Source organism: Ailuropoda melanoleuca, chromosome 2 (assembly GCF_002007445.2).
Source record: "Ailuropoda melanoleuca isolate Jingjing chromosome 2, ASM200744v2, whole genome shotgun sequence".
Lineage (NCBI taxonomy): Eukaryota > Metazoa > Chordata > Mammalia > Carnivora > Ursidae > Ailuropoda > Ailuropoda melanoleuca.
The window spans coordinates 138,776,365-138,796,988 of NC_048219.1; the positions used below are offsets into that span (position 1 = coordinate 138,776,365).

Sequence of the window (20,624 nt, forward strand, 5' to 3'; positions counted from 1 at the left end):
CTTTGCCCGAACTCTTGGTAATGGGAGAATTTGGTTTTAAATGTTTCTTTATCTGTTGAGTTACCTGCCACCTTAGGTTGGTTATGACACATTATTTATGATAACTTAAAAGTGCCATTAAATTTTTTTCAGCAAGAAATCAGGAAACATAATATATAAAATAATATTGTTATAAAGATAAATTTCATATAGGGTGGATTAAAACAGGGTGAGACTGCTGGCAAGGAAACCAGATAAGTGATATTTGGACTGGGGTAGTGGGCATAAGAGTGGACCTACATGATAATATTAAGGAAGAATTAACAGGACAGGAGACTGAGCAGGGTGAAGGAGAAAGCAGCAATGGGAGACTTTAGTGTTCCTTAAAGGCACAGCATAATATATATATGTAGCTAACGATTTTAATTTACTTGACTTTTATGCTATCTGTACTATTATTATACATTAAGGCCCTCAAATGTCTTTTTTTCTTACAAATTTTTTTATTGATTTCAAATTTATACAGCCTAAAATTCTGTATTTTAACCATCTTAAATTATTCAGTTCAGTTGTGTAGTATATTCACAAAGCTGTGCAGCTGGTACCAGAAATTCCCCACTAGTCACCCGTCCCTTAAAGAAACCTCATACCTCCCAGTCCCAACGTCCTCTTATTCCCTGGAAACCACCGATCTCCTATCTGTCTCTGAATTTGCCTAATCTAGACCTTTCATATAAATGGAATCATACAACATATGTATGGCCTTTTGTGTTTGTCTTCTTTCACTTAGCATAATGTTTTCATGGTTCAACTATGCTATGGCGTGTATCATTTCTTTTCATAGCCGAATAGTAATCCATTGCACAGATATACCACATTCTACTTGTCTATTCATGGGTTAATGCCATTTTAGTTACATTTTTAGTTTAGTTAATGCTGCTGTGAACATTTGCATGTAAGTTTTTGTGTGAACATATGTTTTTAATTCTCTTGGGTTTATGAGAGTAGGATTGTTTGGTCATATGGTAACTCTATGTTTAACTTCAAAGTGGCTGTACCATTTTACATTTCCACCAGCAGTGTATGAGAGTTTCAGTTTCCCTACATCCTTGCCAACACTTTTTATTTTGCATTTAAAAAATTAGAGCCTTCCTAATAGGTGTGAAGTGATATCTTATTGTGGTTTTGATTTACGCTTTCCTAGTGACTGATAGTGTTGAGTTCATGTGCTTATTAGCCATTTGTAGATCTTCTTTGGATAAATGTCTATTCAGATCCTTTGCCCATTATTCATTTTTTTTAAAGAGAGGTTATCGTGATTTATTTTGCCATTTAAACTTAATAGTTGCCTATTTCACTGGATCCACTTCTCCATAAAACATTATAACTTTCTTTTGTATTACCTTTGAGTGGCACACACTTACCTTTCTTCTTAGCAAACTAAGATATCCACAGGCTGCTCATACTGCTTAAATGTTCTCTGCTCCTTTTTTGTCTGTTTGTTTTTATTTTTTGTTGTGGCAAATATGCATAACATACAATTTAATCATTTTTAGGTGTGCAGTTCGTTGATATTAAGTACATTCTCAGTGTTGTGCAGCCATCACCACCATTCATCTCTAAGAAGTTTTTATCATCCCCAAGGAAACTGTACTCATTAAGGAGTTAGTATTAGGGAACTTGTAATATTTTTGGAATCTCTTCAAAGGGAACTTGATATGCATCATATAAAACTATTTCAGCCTTGATTCATTTTCAAGAATATAAGACATAGCATGTTGTGTTCCTTAGTTTTCCTAATTGTCTCTGGTCATTACTATTAATTCATGAAAGGATTTCTTAAAATGGCAAATGTGGTTATTTTGATAATATATATATTTTACCATTTTATATACAACTTTTATATATTGCATATAATTTGAAGTTGAAAATGTACATATTTATATAGTGTAAAATTTGTATAACTTATTATTTTAGGAAACTCAAGAATATACCCGAAATGTTGTTAGATATTGCCTTGAAGCTCTTCAAGACTGGTTTGATGCCATTAACTTCGTAGATGAGGTATGTATGTTTTTGACATATATAAAGGCACTTAAGAAAAGTATTAGATCTCATTTAACACTGAGAATAATATCTTTTTGTGGGATAAGGGAAAGAAGCTAGAATGAGGATAATACCATTAGGTTTAAAAACAGAGAGGTGGAAGATCAGTTCTTTGACATTTAGGAGATTCTAAAGTGTACTAATCATACTTGCTAATTTCCTAGAGAATGGTGTGATTTCTTTTTCTGTTATTAAGTGTATATGTCTCCATGTTTCTCAGGAGTAAAAATTAGTTTCATTTGGAGAGGTTAAAGTGACAGCGCAAATGTGAATAAGATAGGGGAGATTAATGGAAAGGGTGTTACATCTTCATTAATTGGTCAGTGTTCTCCTGTGGGCTTGAACAAAGGTGATTGTTATTAATAACGAGCTGCGAAGAATTGGCTCAGAACATACTCCTTATGAATTAAACAAGGGCTTGGTTGTAATTAGTCGGCCAACTTTCCTATCAGAAGCCCCTTTTATTCCTCTTATAAAGTGGGCTCAGAATATGCCATATACATAAGGAGGACCATATTTCAGACAACTCTAACTCCCCCATCTGATTTCTGAATTCTGGGCAGATGGAACTTTTTTTTCGGGGAGGAGGGGTCGGGATTTTTCTTTCTTTTTCTTCGCCTTTCTTTTAAAAATTTTTGGATACACTCACAAACTTGTTGAAAATTTGGCAGTGGAGTACAAAGAACTTTGTTTTCTTGAACCATTTGACTTGATGCCCATTATTCCCAAATACTTCAGTGTGTATTTCCTACAAACAAGGACATTGTCTTATACAACCAGATACAACTATAAAAATTAGGAAGTTAACATTAAGATATTATTACTGTCCAATCCTTAGATTTCCTGTATGTTTTATAAATTGTCCATCGTTGTCCTTTATAGCAAAAGCATCCTATTCTGAATCCCGTGTTGCATTTAGTCATCTCCTTCTGGAACAGTTTATTTTGAAGAATACAGCTAGCTCAGTTATGTTGTAGAGCACCTCTTAGCCTGGGTTTGTCCCATGATTAGATTCATATTATGCCTCCGTACTTTCAACGTGCTTTACTCCTTCTTCGCCCCCTCTAGGATTAGTCCCTCAGCTGGAGCTTCTCTCATTCCAGTTCTCACTGGTCTTTGAAACCTAGGAGGTGTTGCTGAAGTGGTAGCATCACTAAGAAAACACTTTGAAGAAGGGGAAAACTCTATTAAACACAGAGGGTTATGTAGTATTTTAACATGAAATTAACAGTTGAGCTCAGGGGCGGAGTTAAGGACAGTTAGAATCATGTATGGTAAATAGAGCAGCTGAACTCAAGGAAATAGTAGATTTGTTTTTCACACAAATATTTTAGGAATTTATTGGATATTATAAAGAATAAATAGATTTTTAGTAGAAGGGAAAATAAGTATAGAACTTAAGGAATCACACAGTATGGTATGCTTTTTATGGTATTTTCAAAGTTTTTTGTTTCTTAGGTGGTCTGTCATATTTGTTCCTCAAAACAACTTTGTGAAGTAGAGAAGGTATTATCCCCCACCCCCTTTTTTTTAGATGTAAAATGGAGATGCAAAGATATTAAATGACTTGCCTATAGTTACATAGCAAATTACTAGTAGTTCTGAGTCTGGAGCCCACATCTCTTAATTCCTTGTCTGATAGTATTTCTTAAAGATTTTATTTATTTATCTGAGAAAGAGAGAGAGAGCAGGGGGTGGGGAGAACCAGAGGGAGAGGGACAAACAGATTGCCCACTGAGTATGGAGCCTGACGCAGGGCTCAATCCCAGGACTCTGAGATCACAACCTGAGCTGAAATCAGGAGTTGGATGCTCCACCAACTGAGCCACCCAGGTACTTGTCTGATTGTATTTCAGTGGTGCTGGCTATTGTCAGTGGAAAGAGGTAATGAGTTAAGCAGACCCAAGTATATATTGTGGCTCTGCCACAAACCAACTAGCTATGTGATCTTAGACAGTTTTTTCTTTTTAAGATTTTATTTTTATTTATTTATTTGAGAGAGAGAGCACAAGTGTGCATATGAGCAGGGGGAAGGGCAGAGGAGGAGGGAGAGAGAGAATCCCAAGCAGACTCCCTGCTGAGTGTGGAACCCAATGCGGCCCGGTCCCATGACCCCGAGATCACGACCCCAGCTGAAACCAAGAGTTGGACATGCAACCGACTAAGCCACCCAGGTGCCCCTTAGACAGGTTTTTAAAAGTTATTTTATTTTATTTAAAAATTTTTTAGCATTGCTGAATCCATCTCCTTATCTCTTTATTGAAGATATTAGCCAATGAGGACTGACTACGAGGCACATGTTATATTTGTGATAAATATTTCTTTTACCATCCTTGTGAGTGGATATCAGTTATTGGAGGAATCTAGCACAGATTAAATATCTTCTGAACTGAATTAAGCCAAATTAGTCTCATTAGAGACAAGGAATAGAATAAATTTTCCAATCAGGTAGGCCATTTAAGAATCCTCAAATACATGAATATCCTGTAGGCAACGATTAGGAGTATGTGGTAGGGTGGTTTGACTAGAGTTGTTGATAAAAGGGAAGTAGAACATATGTTCATCCAGCAAATATTTGAATGTTTGCTATTTAAAAAACATTGGAGATAGGTGATAAAACAGTCCCTAATTTAAGGAAATGGGAGATAGGTAAACAGTCAATATGATTCCAATGCTTCTGTGAAGTTGTGACTAGGTACTATAGGGGGAATAGAGTGTAGTATCTGACTTAGCTTGAGGGATTTAGGAAACGTTTCCTAGTACAAATGTCATTTGAGCCAAGTCTTAAAGATATGCTAATCCATTGGGAGAAGGGATGTGTAGTATTTGAAGCAGAGGGAACAGCAGAAAGGCACAGAAGGTTGGTGGGTTAAGGATACTACCATGCATGATTTTATGTGACTGGAGATGAGGTACAAGATTTAATTAATGTTTTGGAAAGATCACCTCCTGGCAACATATAGAGGTTTAAATAGAGAGATGTGTTATTTAAGGTTCTTTTGCATGCAAGGAAAAAACATTCCTGAGGTAGCTTAATTTAGAGGAGGCCTAATTTCTTATGAGTGCAGAGGCAGTATCTCAGGGATCTTATGGCAGCTGGACCTCAGGAACTGAGTGGAAAGCTGAGCAGGAGCTTGTGTCTTTGCCCTTTGCTTTGCCCTATTTGCCTCTTTTTTTCTTCCCCCTCTGAATGTTGGCTTTCGGTGCTTCTTTGCCTATGTGATGAAATGTTACCTTCCTATAGCTGCCTAATGTTACAATTTCGAGCATACTCCCAAGATTCTGAGGATGTCTCTGAATCCAACATCAAGGTTTTTTTTTTTTTTATAAAATTTTTAAAAGATTTATTTATTAGAGAGCAAGCGTGAGCGCGTGAGCTGGGGGAGGGTCAGAGGGAGAGGAAGAGGGAGAGAATCCTCAAGCCAACTCTCTATGGAGCATGGAGTCTGACACGGGGCTTGATGTCACAACCCTGAGATCATGACCTGAGCCAAAATCAAGAGTTTGATGCTTAACAAACTGAGCTACCCAGACGCCCCCCAACCTGAAGTTTTTAAGAGGAAAACTTATTTCTTATTGTTCAGGTTGGTTGATTCCAGTTAGATGTGGCTATTATAAACTTGACTGTCAGGCTCCATTGTACGTGTGTGTGTGTGTGTGTGTGTGTTTGGGACATGGAGTAGGGAGGAATGATTCTGAGAAGATGGGGAGAGTTGTAAGCTAGGCAGATACCACAAAGATGTCTCACAGAGAGTAAGAATAGAAGCAGGGGCTACCACTGAAATCTAGGCACTAAATGTTGAGGACCTGAGCTAAGGTTAGTTAGGGGCAGTGTGGAAACAGGGAAGGAGATAGATTTAAGGGATATTTAGAAAATCTAATAAACATGATTTGGTGCCTCATCAGATGTTGGAGCCTTGTGAGAAGGAAGGAATCTACATCTCAGATTCGAATTACTAGGAATTTAGAGAAGAAACATTGAGGAGGATTGAATTTTAGGACAAAGACGCTGAGTTTAGTTTGGACCCATACTACTTGTGGTTTGCATGGGATATTAAGTGATGATGTTTAGTAGACACTTGAATGTAAGGTTTGGAATTCAGGGGAGAGTTGTAAGCTAGGCAGAGATTTGGGAGTCATCTTGTAGAGCTGGCAGTCAAAGCTGTGAGTCTGGATAAAGTCACCTAGAAGGAGAAGAATAGAAAGCTGAGAATGGCATCTGACGACCACCAGTTTATATGGAAGCAGTGGAAGAAGAGTTTAGCAAGTGGCTAAGAAGAGTGTGAGTTTAGGAAATGCTAAAGCCTTGAAAGACAAGATAGGGGGCGCCTGGGTGGCTCAGTCGTTAAGCGTCTGTCTTCAGCCCAGGGTGTGATCCCAGGGTCCTGGGGTGGAGCCCCACATCAGGCTCCCTGCTCCGCTGGGAGCCTGCTTCTTCCTCTCCCACTCCCCCTCATTGTGTTCCCTCTCTCGATGGCTCTCTCTCTCTCCCTGTCAATTAAAAAAAAAACAAACTTAAAAAAAAAAAAAGACAAGATAAGTCCATGACTTTGTAGGTAATAGCACTGTGTGTTTGGTACCGTGTTAAAGATAATCCTCACAGCTTTCCTTCTGCTTATTATCCCTGTTTTACAGGTCAGGCCTTTAGTGCAGAGCAAAGTAACTTGCTCATGGTTTACAGCTAGAGGTGGCAGAGTCAGGGTTTGAGCTCATGCAAATCTAGCTTTTAAGAGCCTACTCTTCACCACTGTCCTTAATGCCTTCAGAGGAAATTGAGGGAGATTCTGATTTAGCTAGTTGGTATAGAATGTTACTCAAATGATTCCAGTAATGGGAGCAAACTTGTTATTTTTAATTGTAAAATAAGTATAACATAAACTTTACTGTCAACCATTTTTAAGTATATAATCCAGTAGTGCTAAGTATATTCACACTGTTCTGCAGCCAGTCTCCAGAACTTTGCATTTTCCAAAACTGTAACTCCTCATTTTTCTTTCCCTTCCAGCCCCTCACAACTACCATTATATTTTCTGTCTCTATGATTTTGACTACTCTATGTACTTCTTATAAGTGGAATCATACAGTATTTATCTTTTTGTGTCTGACTTATTTCAGTTAGCATAATGTCCTTAAGTTTCTTACATGTTGTTGCATATATCAGAAATTCCTTCCTTTTTTGTGGAAGGCAAACTTTTAAATTATTAGAACAAATTTCTGTAGCCACTTATTCACATGTTGAGGAGGATGTTATCTTTGTTTTGAAAAAAAAAAAACTTGGGGATGGTGACATATTGCAACTCTTCATAAGTATATTATAACTTTATACCAATATTACATTAGCATAATTGAATGTTCTGGATAAAGTTTATTTTATCCAGAAAATATTTGTAAAAGCATTTAAAAACAAATAATACCTTTTTAATTTTTAATTTTTCTTATTTGTTTAAGGACAGTTGTGGTGTAGTTTTGCCCTGTAGTGATAGAGTGGTCCATGGGATTTGTAGGTTTAAAATACAATTTTTATAATATTCACAAGAATGCCAAAGTTCCTTGATACATACTGTACTAAGCTTTCTTATGGAGGCTGTGTGTTCAGTGCTAATGTGGGGAGCATCTTACCCAGCTTGTGAACATAGGCAAGCCCTTCACCTGTACCTCACTTTAGGACTGTGATCAAAGCCTCTTGCCCGTCTGAATAGAACAGTGGAATCCAGACTGGCTCTTCAGTTCACTGTTCGTTAACTTTAGGAAGTTATTTAAGTTTCCAAGCTTGAATTTCCCTACTTATAAAATGAGAACATTAATAGTTTCTACTCCATAGGGTTCTTCTGAGGATTAAATGAGGTAATGTGAATAAAGTCAGCTGTGATTATTGTTCTTATTACTATCACCATGTTTGGTATGCATGCTTTTGAAGATTCCCAGATAGGCTACTGTGAAAGGAACCTGTTCCATCCCTTGTTCTGTGCTGGATGCTTCAGAGGATTCAGGGTTGAGTAGTATATAATTTCTGCCTTCAGAAACTTGCATTTAGGCATTTAAAATGGAATTAATTTTATCTATACAGTGGTTTTTTAAAGCTGTATCTTCTATAAGTTTAAGTTTTGATTAAGAAGGTATAGGAATAAATGAAGGTAAAAGTGTTTTAGCATTTTGACACCTTCCTTGAATTTCTGTAAAACATTCTTTGACTTGTGGATTTTGTTTATTCCAGCCAGCACCTAACCAAGTCACTTTTCATCTGCCCCTTCATCGTTACTATGCTATGTTTTTGAGTAAGGTAAGACTATCATTCAACAATTCTAGTTGTTTTTTTTTTTTAATATTGGTTAAGTATTGAATTAGTAACTTTTTCCCGCATAATTTTTAGGCTGTGAAATGTCAAGAACTAGATTTGGATTCTGTTTTACCTGATCAGGAAATGTTAATGAAACTAATGATTCACCCACTCCAAATTCAAGTATGTATTCAGGTTTTTAAAAAGTTTTTAATTGAATTTCTTGGTTATGTGGTTCTTTCTTTATTTTATTTTTATGCCTTTACATTGTTGTTATAGCCAGAATGTTTGAAGTTTTTTTTTAAACTTAGGTATTTTTGCTGGATTATATTTTGGTCTTTTTTTTGTTCTATGAGACTTACATTTAGTTGTAATTTCCCCAGGAATTCTTTTCACCGTATTTATTTATAGGGAAGTTTTTAACGTACTACAGCACTATTTTGAGAGTCAGGAGACCCAATAGATTTCTAGCATTAGTACTACATCAATTTAATTACCCATGTGTTTTGGGGTAACTTACCTACCTGATCCTTAATTTCTCCATCTGGAAAATGAGAGGAGAGAAGAGAGAGGATTTTCCTGCATAAGCACTGTGGTTACTTTCAGTTCTAATACTATAATTTTGTGGGCCAAACTTTTATGTATAGTGGAGGGACTTGTACTTCAATTTGTTTTTCCTGGCAATTTTAGATTTGTGAAACATGATTGAACTTTAACACGGGGGGTTAGGAACAAGTAAGAGATGAAGTTATGACTGTGCTAAGTTTTCGTTGATACAGGACACAAGTACATGAAGAATTAAACTTTCATGTTATTAAACATTCTAATCTGACCTTCTCTTACCTGTTAATTATTTGAAAAATGACTAGTTTGGAACAATCATCTTTGTTTTATGCTTATTGCTGTGTTTCTTTAAGCATTATGTAAGTTTTTTTTTTTTTCTTGAGAAGGGAAGAGTTAAATATCAGTGTCATTGATTCCTCATGAAAGACTTCATTTTAAAGTGTTATAAATGTTTCCAGGAATCATCATGGAAAACTAACTCATGTATAAACTCCGAAAGAAGGGATTGTATAAAGCATAATGAGGATTTAAAAGTTTCAAAATATGCATTTGCATTGAATATTTTAAACTAACCAGGGGCAGAATATCAGGCTTATGCTATAATCAAGTTATAAAATATTTTGAAGTGATTGTTCAGTATAACATGTTTTTATAAAGATTGAATTTAGGAGACTTTTTTGTCTAATTTACTTAGTTTTTGTTTTACTAGGCAAGTCTTGCTGAAATCCACAGCAATATGTGGGTAAGAAATGGTCTACAAATCAAAGGACAAGCTATGACCTATGTCCAGTCTCATTTCTGTAATTCCATGATTGACCCTGACATTTACTTACTACAGGTAAGCCAACTTGATAATGCAGATATTGTACTTTAGAAGTGTCTCATTTGTATCCAGTTTATAGAGGGGACTTAATGACGACACGGAGAGGTCTGTGGTGTTGAAGAAATTTATTACTTAAATTTCCTAAGAGAAGGGAAATCACATGCCATGCAGAGCCACAGGGGAAGCATGAGATTTTGGTCAAGAAGTAGCAGCAGGAGCAAGGGGAAATCCTAGAGCAAAACCTTTTTTGGCATTTGCATAGGAAGGGCAAGACAAGGCAGGGGAAACAGTTTAGGATTGGTTAGTTTGAATACTTCTGGTGGACTTTGGGGCACCAGGGCTATCCCCAGCTATCAGGTACCTGGCCCTAGGTTGGTTTAGGGCAAGGGGAATATTGGTTTGGTGTGTGAGGGTTAGATAAAGGGGGCGATTGACTTGCCTTTAGGAGGTTTACTCCTAGGTAAGTTGTTTACTGTCTTTAGGAATATCTTTAGGAATATTTACTGTTTTTAGATAGCCCAGAGAGGGGTGGTCTCTCCCCATGTCTGTAAGGCCCCCCCCATGTCAAAACATCATAAGATACAGAATACAAACAAACAAACCACATGATTAATATAAGAAATAAAACAATATTGAGAAATAAAGTTTCTGGTTTTTTTTTTTTTCTTTTAAAGGTTTGTGCTTCTAGACTTGACCCAGATTATTTTATTTCATCTGTCTTTGAAAGGTAAGCATAATTTATTAAGACAGGTATTAGGAAGTATTTGGAATTTAAGTTGATTTTGTTTTAACTTAAAAAAAATCTGTCTCAAATATTTCTTATTATAGATTTAAGGTAGTGGATTTGTTGACAATGGCGTCACAACATCAAAACACAGTACTTGATGCAGAGCATGAGAGATCGATGTTAGAAGGCGCTCTTACATTTCTTGTGATTCTTTTAAGTCTTCGTTTACATTTAGGTAAAAAGCACTCGTACTAATGCTTGGGTATTAACTATTCTCCCTTTCCTCCCCTCTCCCTGTGGTAGTAACTGGCTTATGGAAAAAAGAAAAGGATTTGGATATATTTAAACATTGTTTCGAACTCTTGACATGTTGTATAGTTGTTATTCCTTTTAGAATATCCTTTAAAAAACCCTTTACTTAAGGGAACTGCAAACAGCAGGTTAGTTAAACTGGCTATACTTGGGGCACTGCAGTCTTTGCTCTTTAATTTTTGAAGCATCTCGTTTTTGGTAAAACAGCTTATTAAAAAGTGTGGTAAGTTGTTTCTTTATAATTTATATGTATTCAGATTTATTAATTCTCTTTCTAATTGTTTTAGGGATGTCTGATGATGAGATTCTCAGAGCAGAGATGGTAGCCCAATTGTGTATGAATGACAGGACACATAGTTCATTGCTGGACCTCATATCCTTTTAAAAGTTTAATTTTTTGTTAAATATAGGATCTAAACAATAAGTAATTTGTACAGATTAGAGATATATCACTTTTGTGATTAAAAAATATTTTTAGAGTTGAAAAATAGTGTGGAAAAAGAACTTCAGTTGTTAGTTCAGCTGTATGTTCAGGGCTAGTGGCAGATGTTTTTGCCTCATTGTTACCTCTCAGGGAGCTCTTATCGGCCTTGGTTAGACTTCAGAACTGATGGCTCTGGGCACCCAAGGATCTGCCCTTCTAGGGCAGCATTGGTGAAAGGAACCTGGACACTTTGTAAAAGGCATCTAGGTCTACTTTATCTGTATACCCAGGTTGGAATTCATGGCTGAAATTTAAAGGTATACCTTGTAATTATTACCAGGCTTTTAAACATTTTAAGGATTTTTTTCCCCTTAGAATTCAGTCTTTTTTAAAAAGGATTTTATTTATTTATTTGAGAGAGAGAGGGAGAGAGAGAGCATGAGTCGGGGCAGGGGCAGAGAGAGGGAGAAGAGGCTCCCCAATGAGCAGGGAGCCCTATGTGGGGCTTGGTAGCAGAACCCTGAGTTTGACCTGAGCTGAAGGCAGACCTTTAACTGCCTGAGCCACCCAGGTGTCCCTTAGAATTTAGTCTTAAACCAAGAGTTTTTGTTTTTTTTTTTTTAAAGATTTTATTTATTTGACAGAGAAAGAGAGCACAAGTGGGGGGGTGTGGCAGGCTGAAGGAGAGGGAGAAGCAGGCTCCCCCCACAGAGCAGGGAGCCTCATGTGGGGCCTGATCCCAGGACCCTGGGATCATGACCTGAGCTGAAGGCAGTCACTTAACGAACTGAGCCACACAGGTTCCCCAAACCAAGAGGTTTTTAAGGGCAAAGACTATATTGTCTATAAACTTTAAAAACTTACAGTTCTTTGTGTAGGACAGAGCATACAATATACACTTTATATTTTTTTAGTTATTAATAAAATTTTAGACAAAGATTGTATTATTCTATGATAAGAATTATTTTGTAAATTTTAGACTAAATTTACTTCGTATATTATAAATATGTTTGGAATAAATCGGCTAAAATTTTGTGAAACAACCCTATGGAATGCCTATTTGATAACCTTGAAGATTTTCATAAGCAACATCAATAATACTACTTGATGATTTCATTCAACTATTATATAATGTATGTCAGTGCTGTAACTGAGCAAAAGCATTCTTCTGTAACTTTGAATTTAAAAAAATTAATTGATGTGAAATCAATGGAAAAGGATCTTTGTGTTTTTCTGGTTTCCTTCTTTGTAATAATTTGTTTAGCATCTTTTTCTTTTTTCTTTGAGGATGACATTTTGTGTTTTTGGAAAAATAATCTTTGCTCATAAAAATTTTGGCTAATTTTTAACATACTGTTTTTGATTCTCTGAAGGAAAGTATAACATTATTTGTAAAATGATGAAAATGGAGATTAATTAAAAAAATTTTTTTTTCATTTCCTGAAATTTGGCTAATTTGGTTGGGGGGAAATAAACTTGGGAACTACTTTAGCATTTAATTTATTAATAGGCTTCTAGATTAAAAATATTTTAAAAATTCACAGTTAATAAAAAGTTATTATTGAACTCTTGTATTATATAGCCCTCTTGTGGCCAATTTTATATACTACAGCCAATTACTCTATTTTAGCAAAAGTAGTTAGAAACTAGAGTACCTTGGTAATTTTATAATTAAAAGCTGGCTTTTAGGCATAATTTTTTTTCCTTGACACATACATCATATTCCAGAAAATCCAAATCCCAAAAGTGGCATTATTCCAGGCAGTTACAGCTTTGAATCAGTTCTGTCAGCTGTAGCTGATTTTAAGGCTCCTGTTTTTGAACCTGGAGGTTCTATGCAGCAAGGCATGTACACTCCTAAAGGTACGTTTATATACGTTAACGTATTCTTTCAAAATTAGTTTTATGAGTGTGTACACTGCAAAAAAATGTTTTGCTTTTTATGTATTCAGTTTTGAGTTTTTATGGTATACAGTGATATTGCTTCCATTTGTTTACAAATGATTTTGTTACAGTAAACCTTCTTAGATGACTCTAAATTAGAAAAGGAACTTTATATATAAATTCTAGTTCATTTTTATAAGTGAATCAACTGTAAATGAACCAGAAATTATAAAACTGTATATTTAAAATTTTTAAAAATGTATTTGCTCTCTAAATTTGATTTTGAAATTTTGAAATAGTTCTCATACCCCCAATTTAACTTGAAACAGTTAAAATTAAAATCTGTATAGACTACTGGTTACATTTTCTTACATTCTTTTCCATAAGTGGTTGGTTTTCCAAGGTTTTCTCCTTGCTTCATAGAGACATGCTTGACAAGAGCCAGAAGTCATTCAGTCTTGTCTTTTTTCACTTTCACATGTTCACTGATCTAAGTTAAAATTTTGAAGGAAGCACTTACATGCTTCTTGACTTCTCAGGATGCTTTGTCTAGCTGAAAAACTGATGCCCCCATGAAGTTGTAAATAGCACGCCCTGTGTGGCAAAACACAGCAGAATAAGCCTGATCATGTGGGATTTTTTCAGGAGTTCACAAAGGTGAATCCAGAGTCTTTGGTTGCAGTGTGTATTCTATTAAAGGAAAAGCACAGTGTTTCTTTATTGTAGAGAATACTTTGTATCTAAAGTTTAGATGAATTTTTGAAGTGGAGTACAGTGCGTAGTAAGGTGTAATGTGAGGATTACCTCTGTCATACTCACTTGTGGTCCTTATTAAAAACATGAGTTTCTATGCTTCAGCCCCAGTCTGCTTTCATTAGGATCTTTGGGGATAGATTCTGGGAATCTGCTTTTTTAACAAGCTTTATTAGATGATTGTCATGCACATAAAGTTTGAGACACTGAGATGGAGCATTGGGCTTCTGAAGATTAGTCAGGAAACTTGTTTTCATATTCAAATACAGTATCAAATTGTGTTAGCTAGTTGGTGTGATAGTGAGGAAAGCAGTTTCTTAACTTTGAATTTGACTTCTTATTTGTAAAAAGAGAGAGTTGGAATAGATGAGAGTTTTTCAAGCTTTTTAAAAGTGGTTGAAATAAGCTTTTAGTTTTGGGGATCCAAACCTTGAGTAAATCTCTTATATAAAAGCAGTGAAAACAGACCTGCTTTTGTTAATGTGGGTGTGGGTAGTGGATGTCATTTCTCATCTCTTTTGTCATCTCCTTGCTCCTGAACCAGCCCCAGTTAAACTTCTGTGGGGAGCCACTGAACACTAAAGTCTGGAGACTAGTTAATCAATACAGTTTTCTTCTATGGCTATAGTTTTATAATTCTGATAAAAGCATTGGCATTTTAATTTTGCAAATTAATAGATTTAAAAGTGAAGGACAAGAAGTGGTAATAGAAATAATAACAAAGCTCTTTGTTTTTGTGAAGGCCTATCTTAAGGATCTTAAGTCATACTTATGATAGATAATTTGAGATGAATGAAAGGTCTGTTACATGAAAATAGGGACAGTTGTTAATAGTTTCTTATGCCAGTAACTCGAAATTACAGTAGATGTATAGAGAGAAACTTAAGCTTTTTACTGTTTTCAGATGTTAAGAATTTTGCTAGAATGAGATGGGAAAAAAATTAATTTGGGCAAGATACACTCTTGAGGCAATGGTTTCTAAATTATTATTCTCAGGCCATGTTGTAGATTTTTCCACAGCTAAATACCATCTCTGTTATTATATACCTAGTCTGCTGTATATCCTGAAATGGATTCACTTTTTTAAACTTCACCTCGTGCAAAGATTATTAATGAGATCATGGGTTTTATATGCAACGTACAGTATCCTAATATATGTTATAATTATATAATTATTAAAATAAAAATCTTTGTACACTTAAAATCATCCGTGTACCACCAATTGTACACATACCACACGTGGGATAATGATTCCTAGTTGTGAAGATGGTAAGGCTATCAATCAATTTTAGCAAAAGAACAGAAGATCTTTTCCAAACTAAAAATATTACAAAGTAAGACTCTTGAAAATCAGTAGCTCATTTATTTTTTAATTTAGCTTTCATATTTTTATTTTTGAATATTTTCAGAGTTGTTAATGCATTGCGTTTCTCACATTTTGTTGGCACTTTACGAAAAAAAGATGAACCAAAACTTTATGGTGAAGTGTTATCACATAATTTTTTTTTTTAACATTATGATAGTTTTTTTACTAGTTCTTACTGAACTTAAAAGAACATTCATAATGATGAAATTATGATTTTCGGCTTAGAAAAGTAGTCACAATATCAAACTCATTAAAGCAAATATATAATCAAATCAAACTGTCCCATCTTATGAATTTAAAATATACTTAAATATACTTAGTTATCAAGGATTGACTTTATTCCTAAAAAGTCAGTGTTTTGTTTCTACTTTCTTTTGAATAATAGCTGAAGTCTGGGATCAGGAGTTTGACCCCGTCATGGTCATTCTTCGAACAGTTTACCGTAGAGATGTGCAGTCTGCAATGGACAGATACACAGCATTGTAAGTCTGTTATATTAGCATAATAATGGATGGTTTGTATTTATGTAGAAAAATTTCAGTTATAACACAAATGTGATATGCTATTATTAAAGTATACTCTTAATCTTTAGGGGAGAAAATAATATTTTGAGTTTAAAAAAAAATCTGCCAGGTATTTTTGTTCTCAAGATTCTTGATCCAGAATCTGGTAAATTTTATAAAATGTCAGAAATAGACATAAATAAAAAAAATAACACGCTTATTTAGCTGCTATTTGACCAATGGAATGCAAAATCTGGTTTTGTGTTGTTCTACTTTTAAACCAGTAGAGGAGGCACAAGTTAAGAGAATAAAATTGTCTGCTATCAGAGATGATGGGTGGGTATCTACAAAAAGTGTGGTAATACTAGTGTGTTTTCACAACTGGGAAAATAGCTAAAGCAAATTGAATTTTACTTGTAAATATTTAACAAAGTGGTTTAAAATGATGATTGCAAGAAAAAAGGTTTGAAGAATTATCTTTTCACTTTTTTTGCTGTTTTTATAGACTATTTTTAAAATGTATTGCTGAATATCGTATCTTTTATCTGCTTTTCTAAAGCATACGTTAAATATTTTAAAATGAGTTTTAAATGATACAAATGTCTTTGATCTTGAGAAAATATTTGTTTATCAAAGTGTAAATATAGATATTAGGTATAATTGAAACTTCTCTTTTGCCAAACATTGCAGTAATAGATATACGTTGAATTTATGATCCATCACAGATATATATCTGAAATAGTTTGTAGTGTAGAGTTTTAGCATACCCCTTCTTCCCCACAAAAAACAAAAACAAAAAACAAAGCCTAGTTCAGCCATCAGGATCTCTCTCTACCTTCCTCTAAAACCCTTGGAGAGAGTCTGAGGTTCTTCATACTCTTTGTGTTCTTGTTCGTTCGTTCTTTTTCTTTCTTTCTTTCTTTCTTTCTTTCTTTCTTTCTTTCTTTCTTTCTTTCTTTCTTTTTCNACGCACACAAGCAGGGGAGGGGCAGAGAAGGAGGGAGAAGCAGACTCCCCACTGAGCAGGGAGCCCAATGCGGGGCTAATCCCAGGATCAAGATCTGAGTGAAAGGCAGATGCTTAATTGACTGAACCACCCAGATGCCCCTGGGAGAGCACTTCTAACTCCCCATATCCAGTTACTGAGGTACCAGGTGCTGTCAGTTTCTGAGCCTTTTGAGGATTCTGTGGTGTTACTTGGATTGATGCTCAGCTTTCCCCATTCATTCCCTTCTTGTGATTTGGTTTTCTTAGCGCTACTAGATGAGTTACCAGGTCCATATGCTTTCCAGATAATAAAATCTTTCATTTTTTTCTTTGGTGATTTTCCCCATCTTTGTGGCTTTCATCCTTTAAAAAATACCATTACTATAGTTCTGTTGGAGTTTTGGGTGAAAGTAAAATTAAACACTTATGTTCATTCTTTGATTTTAACTTCAAGTGCTGAATTTGTAACTCACTTCAATTTGCATTGCCTGGATTACTAGGTGAGGTTGAGCTTTTAAAATATTGATTTCATGTTTCTTGCTATGAGAACTGTGTATGGATTACTCTTTGCCAGTTTTTCTATTAGGTTGTCTAAAATTTATTAGTTCTCAAGTTTTCCTTTTTACATTTAGATCTCTAATCCACCTGGAATTGATTTTTGTTTGTGGTAGTGAAGTAGTGATTTATTTATTTATTTTCACTCCTATAGAAAACTGCATGCTTTAGGATCATTTATTGAACAGTTCATTCCTTTCTTACTGATTTGTAATATGCTAATTCTGTCATATGTAATTGATCCTCAATGTTTGCAAATTCTTTATTTGTAAATTTGGCTACTTGCTAAAGTTCTGAATCCAAAATTAATACTTGTAGCTTTTTCTTGGGTATTTGCAGGTGTATGTGGACATGCAGAGTGCATTTAGCTGATGTTGAACAGAGCAAAGTTCTGCCCCCTTGTTTTAGCTCTCATACTCTAAACAAGTATCCTTTTTGTGGTGTATTTAGTGCTGTTTTGCATTTTTGTCCTTTTTGTTTGTGATTTTGCTATTTAAAGTGACCCCCAAATGTAGTACTGAAGTGCTGTGTGGAATTCTTAAGGGCAAGAAGGCTTTGATGTGCCTTACAGATAAAATTCATTGTTAGATAAGCTTTGTTCATTCATGGGTTATAACGCTGTTGGCTGTGAGTTCAGTGGTAATGAATCAATAATATGGTACATCCAGAAAGAGGTAGAGGAAATTCACTGATCTGTACATGAGGTCATTCCACAAAGAGTTAATATAGCAACTGTAATGTGTGATGAATCTATGGAAAGGTTAAAAGCTAAATTTGTGGACTCATGAATGATGACTGATAAGAAAGTGTAGTGGATAGCTTTGTTGTGAAGCTAAAAGCCAAAGAAATTCCTGTCACGTTTAGCAAGGGTCAGGAAAATGTTAAACCTTTTTTCGCTAGTGCTTGGCTGGCTTCATGTTTCAAAAGGTAATATGTGAAAAATGTTAAATATACAGGCAAGGCAGGTTCTGTAGATCATGAGGTGGAAGAATTTTAAAAATACTTGCTAAGAGTTAGTCAGAAAAGGGTCACGTGAAAGAGCAGGTTTTCATTGTTGATAGGGCGGTCTTGATTTACAAGGACATTGGCAAATATGCAATGGAATTTTGATTAACAAAATTGACTGCAGATTTGCAGGAACCTAATCCTGTATTTGTCCTAGGAGCAATAATTAAATATTTGTGGTGACTTTATAGAACATAACTACTGTGAATAAAGGCAGTTGACGGTATCAGGTATCTGTACGTGTATAGATCAGTATCTCTTTTGTTCCTTCTGTAAATTAATCACAAACATTGTTAAGTTTCTCTCCTTTCTCCTCCTCTTCTTCCTTCTCCTTCTTTCTTCTGTCTTCTATTTATAATAATTATTTATTCTTGGCTCTTTGCCTAGAATTCTATGATGACCATATCAAACTTAGTGATGAAACATATTGGATTTTGACTGAAATTGTGCTGATTGAAATTAACAGCATTTAGATAAATTCATGGATTAATTTGGTAGAAATGCCATCTTTTTAAGTTTTTATTTTAATTCCAGTTAACATACAGTGTTATGTTAGTTTCGGGTATACAATATAGTGATTCAGCAGTTCCATACATCACTGGGTCTTCAATACAAGAGCACTCCTTAGTTCCTATCACCTGTTTAACCCATTTTCCTCCCGCCACCCACCTCCCCTCTTAACTATCAGTTTGTTCTCTATAATTAAGAGCCCGTTTCTTGATTTGTCTCTCTCTCTCTTTCCCTGTCTTACTTTTCCCCCCTTCGCTTGTTTGTTTTGTTTCTTAAATTCCACATATGAGTGAAATCAATTGGTTTTTGTATTTCTCTGAATGACCTGTTTTGCTTAGCATAATACTCTCTAGCTCCATCCATGTTGTTGCAGATGGCAAGATTTCATTTGTTTTTTATGGCTGAGTAATATTCCATTGTGTGTGTGTGTCTCTTCTTTATCCATTCAGCAGTCGGTAGAAATGCCCTCTTAAAAGTAATGTGTTTTCCCATCTATGAACATAGCCTATATCTCCATTTATTTAAGTTACCTTAAATTTCTTTCAATAAAATTTTATAATTTTTTCATAAAGGTTTTAGATTATCTTTTGTTAGATTCAGTTATCTTATAATTTTTATAGATACATATTTCTTATTATTAGTTTCTGTTTGTTGTAGTGAATAAGAATGCACTTGAATTTTAGACTCTTATTCTAATAATTGGTAGGTTTTTAAAGATTTTTTATGTGGACCATTAAATCATCTGGGAATAATGATGATTTTTTTTTTAAAGATTTTTTATTTTATTTATTCGACAGAGATAGAGACAGCCAGCGAGAGAGGGAACACAAGCAGGGGGAGTGGGAGAGGAAGAAGCAGGCTCATAGCAGAGGAGCCTGATGTGGGGCTCGATCCCACAGCGCCGGGATCACGCCCTGAGCCGAAGGCAGATGCTTAACTGCTGTGCCACCCAGGCGCCCCTGGGAATAATGATGATTTTGTTTCTTTTCTTTACACATACACACACACACGCACTTGTCTTCGCTGGCTAGGGTCTCAACTATAGTACTTAATAATAGCAGTGATGAAAAGCATTCTTGTCTTGTTCCTGACACTTTTCATGTGTTACCATTAGATACAATGTTTACTTTAGTGGTTTTGTATCAGACTGAGGAAAATTTTTTTAGTGCAGGCCTACCAGGAATTTTTATTATGATTGAGTTTTTAATTTTATTAAGTGCTTTTCTTACATCTGTGTAGATGATGGTATATAATCCAAATATCTTTTTTACTTTAATTTTATTTTTCTTACTATAATTTTTTAAATTTTGATATGTTAGTCACCATACAAGTACATCATTAGTTTTTGATGTAGTGTTCCATGATTCATTGTTTGCGTATAATACCCAGTGCTCCATGCAATACGTGCCCTCCTTAATACCCTTCCCTGGGCTAACTCACCCCCCCCACCCCCTCCCCTCTAAAACCCTCAGTTTGTTTCCCGGAGTCCATAGTCTCTTGTGGTTCATTTCCCCCTCTGTTTACCCCCCCTTCATTTTTCCCTTCCTTCTCCTAACAATCTCCCTGCTATTCCTTATGTTCCACAAATGAGTGAAACCCTATGATAATTGTTGTTCTCTGCTTGACTTATTTCACTTAGCCTAATCTCCTCCAATCCCATCCATGTTGATGCAAATGTTGGGTTACAATCCAAATATCTTTGCATTATTGGGAAAACCCAATCTTGTCATAATGCACTTTTTAAAAAAATATTGCTTGTTACAGTTTACTGATTTAAAAAATTTTTCCCCATTATACTCATAGTCTTATAAATTTTTTGTATCATGTTGTCTTTATATTGGTAACAAAG

General features: G+C 35.1%; 1 protein-coding gene across 6 annotated transcripts in view; it reads left to right on the plus strand.

Annotated features, from left to right (window-relative positions):
- Window positions 1–20,624, plus strand: part of UBR3 (ubiquitin protein ligase E3 component n-recognin 3) — a 238,463-nt gene that overhangs the window by 75,358 nt on the left and 142,481 nt on the right. For all 6 annotated transcript variants that reach the window (XM_034654712.1, XM_034654714.1, XM_034654715.1 and 3 more), the window contains exons 11-19: window positions 1,957–2,043; window positions 8,300–8,365; window positions 8,456–8,545; window positions 9,636–9,764; window positions 10,424–10,476; window positions 10,578–10,711; window positions 11,076–11,161; window positions 12,934–13,075; window positions 15,601–15,697. In XM_034654712.1, the coding sequence (XP_034510603.1) occupies window positions 1,957–2,043; window positions 8,300–8,365; window positions 8,456–8,545; window positions 9,636–9,764; window positions 10,424–10,476; window positions 10,578–10,711; window positions 11,076–11,161; window positions 12,934–13,075; window positions 15,601–15,697 (884 nt within the window). The remainder of the gene's footprint in view (window positions 1–1,956; window positions 2,044–8,299; window positions 8,366–8,455; window positions 8,546–9,635; window positions 9,765–10,423; window positions 10,477–10,577; window positions 10,712–11,075; window positions 11,162–12,933; window positions 13,076–15,600; window positions 15,698–20,624) is intronic.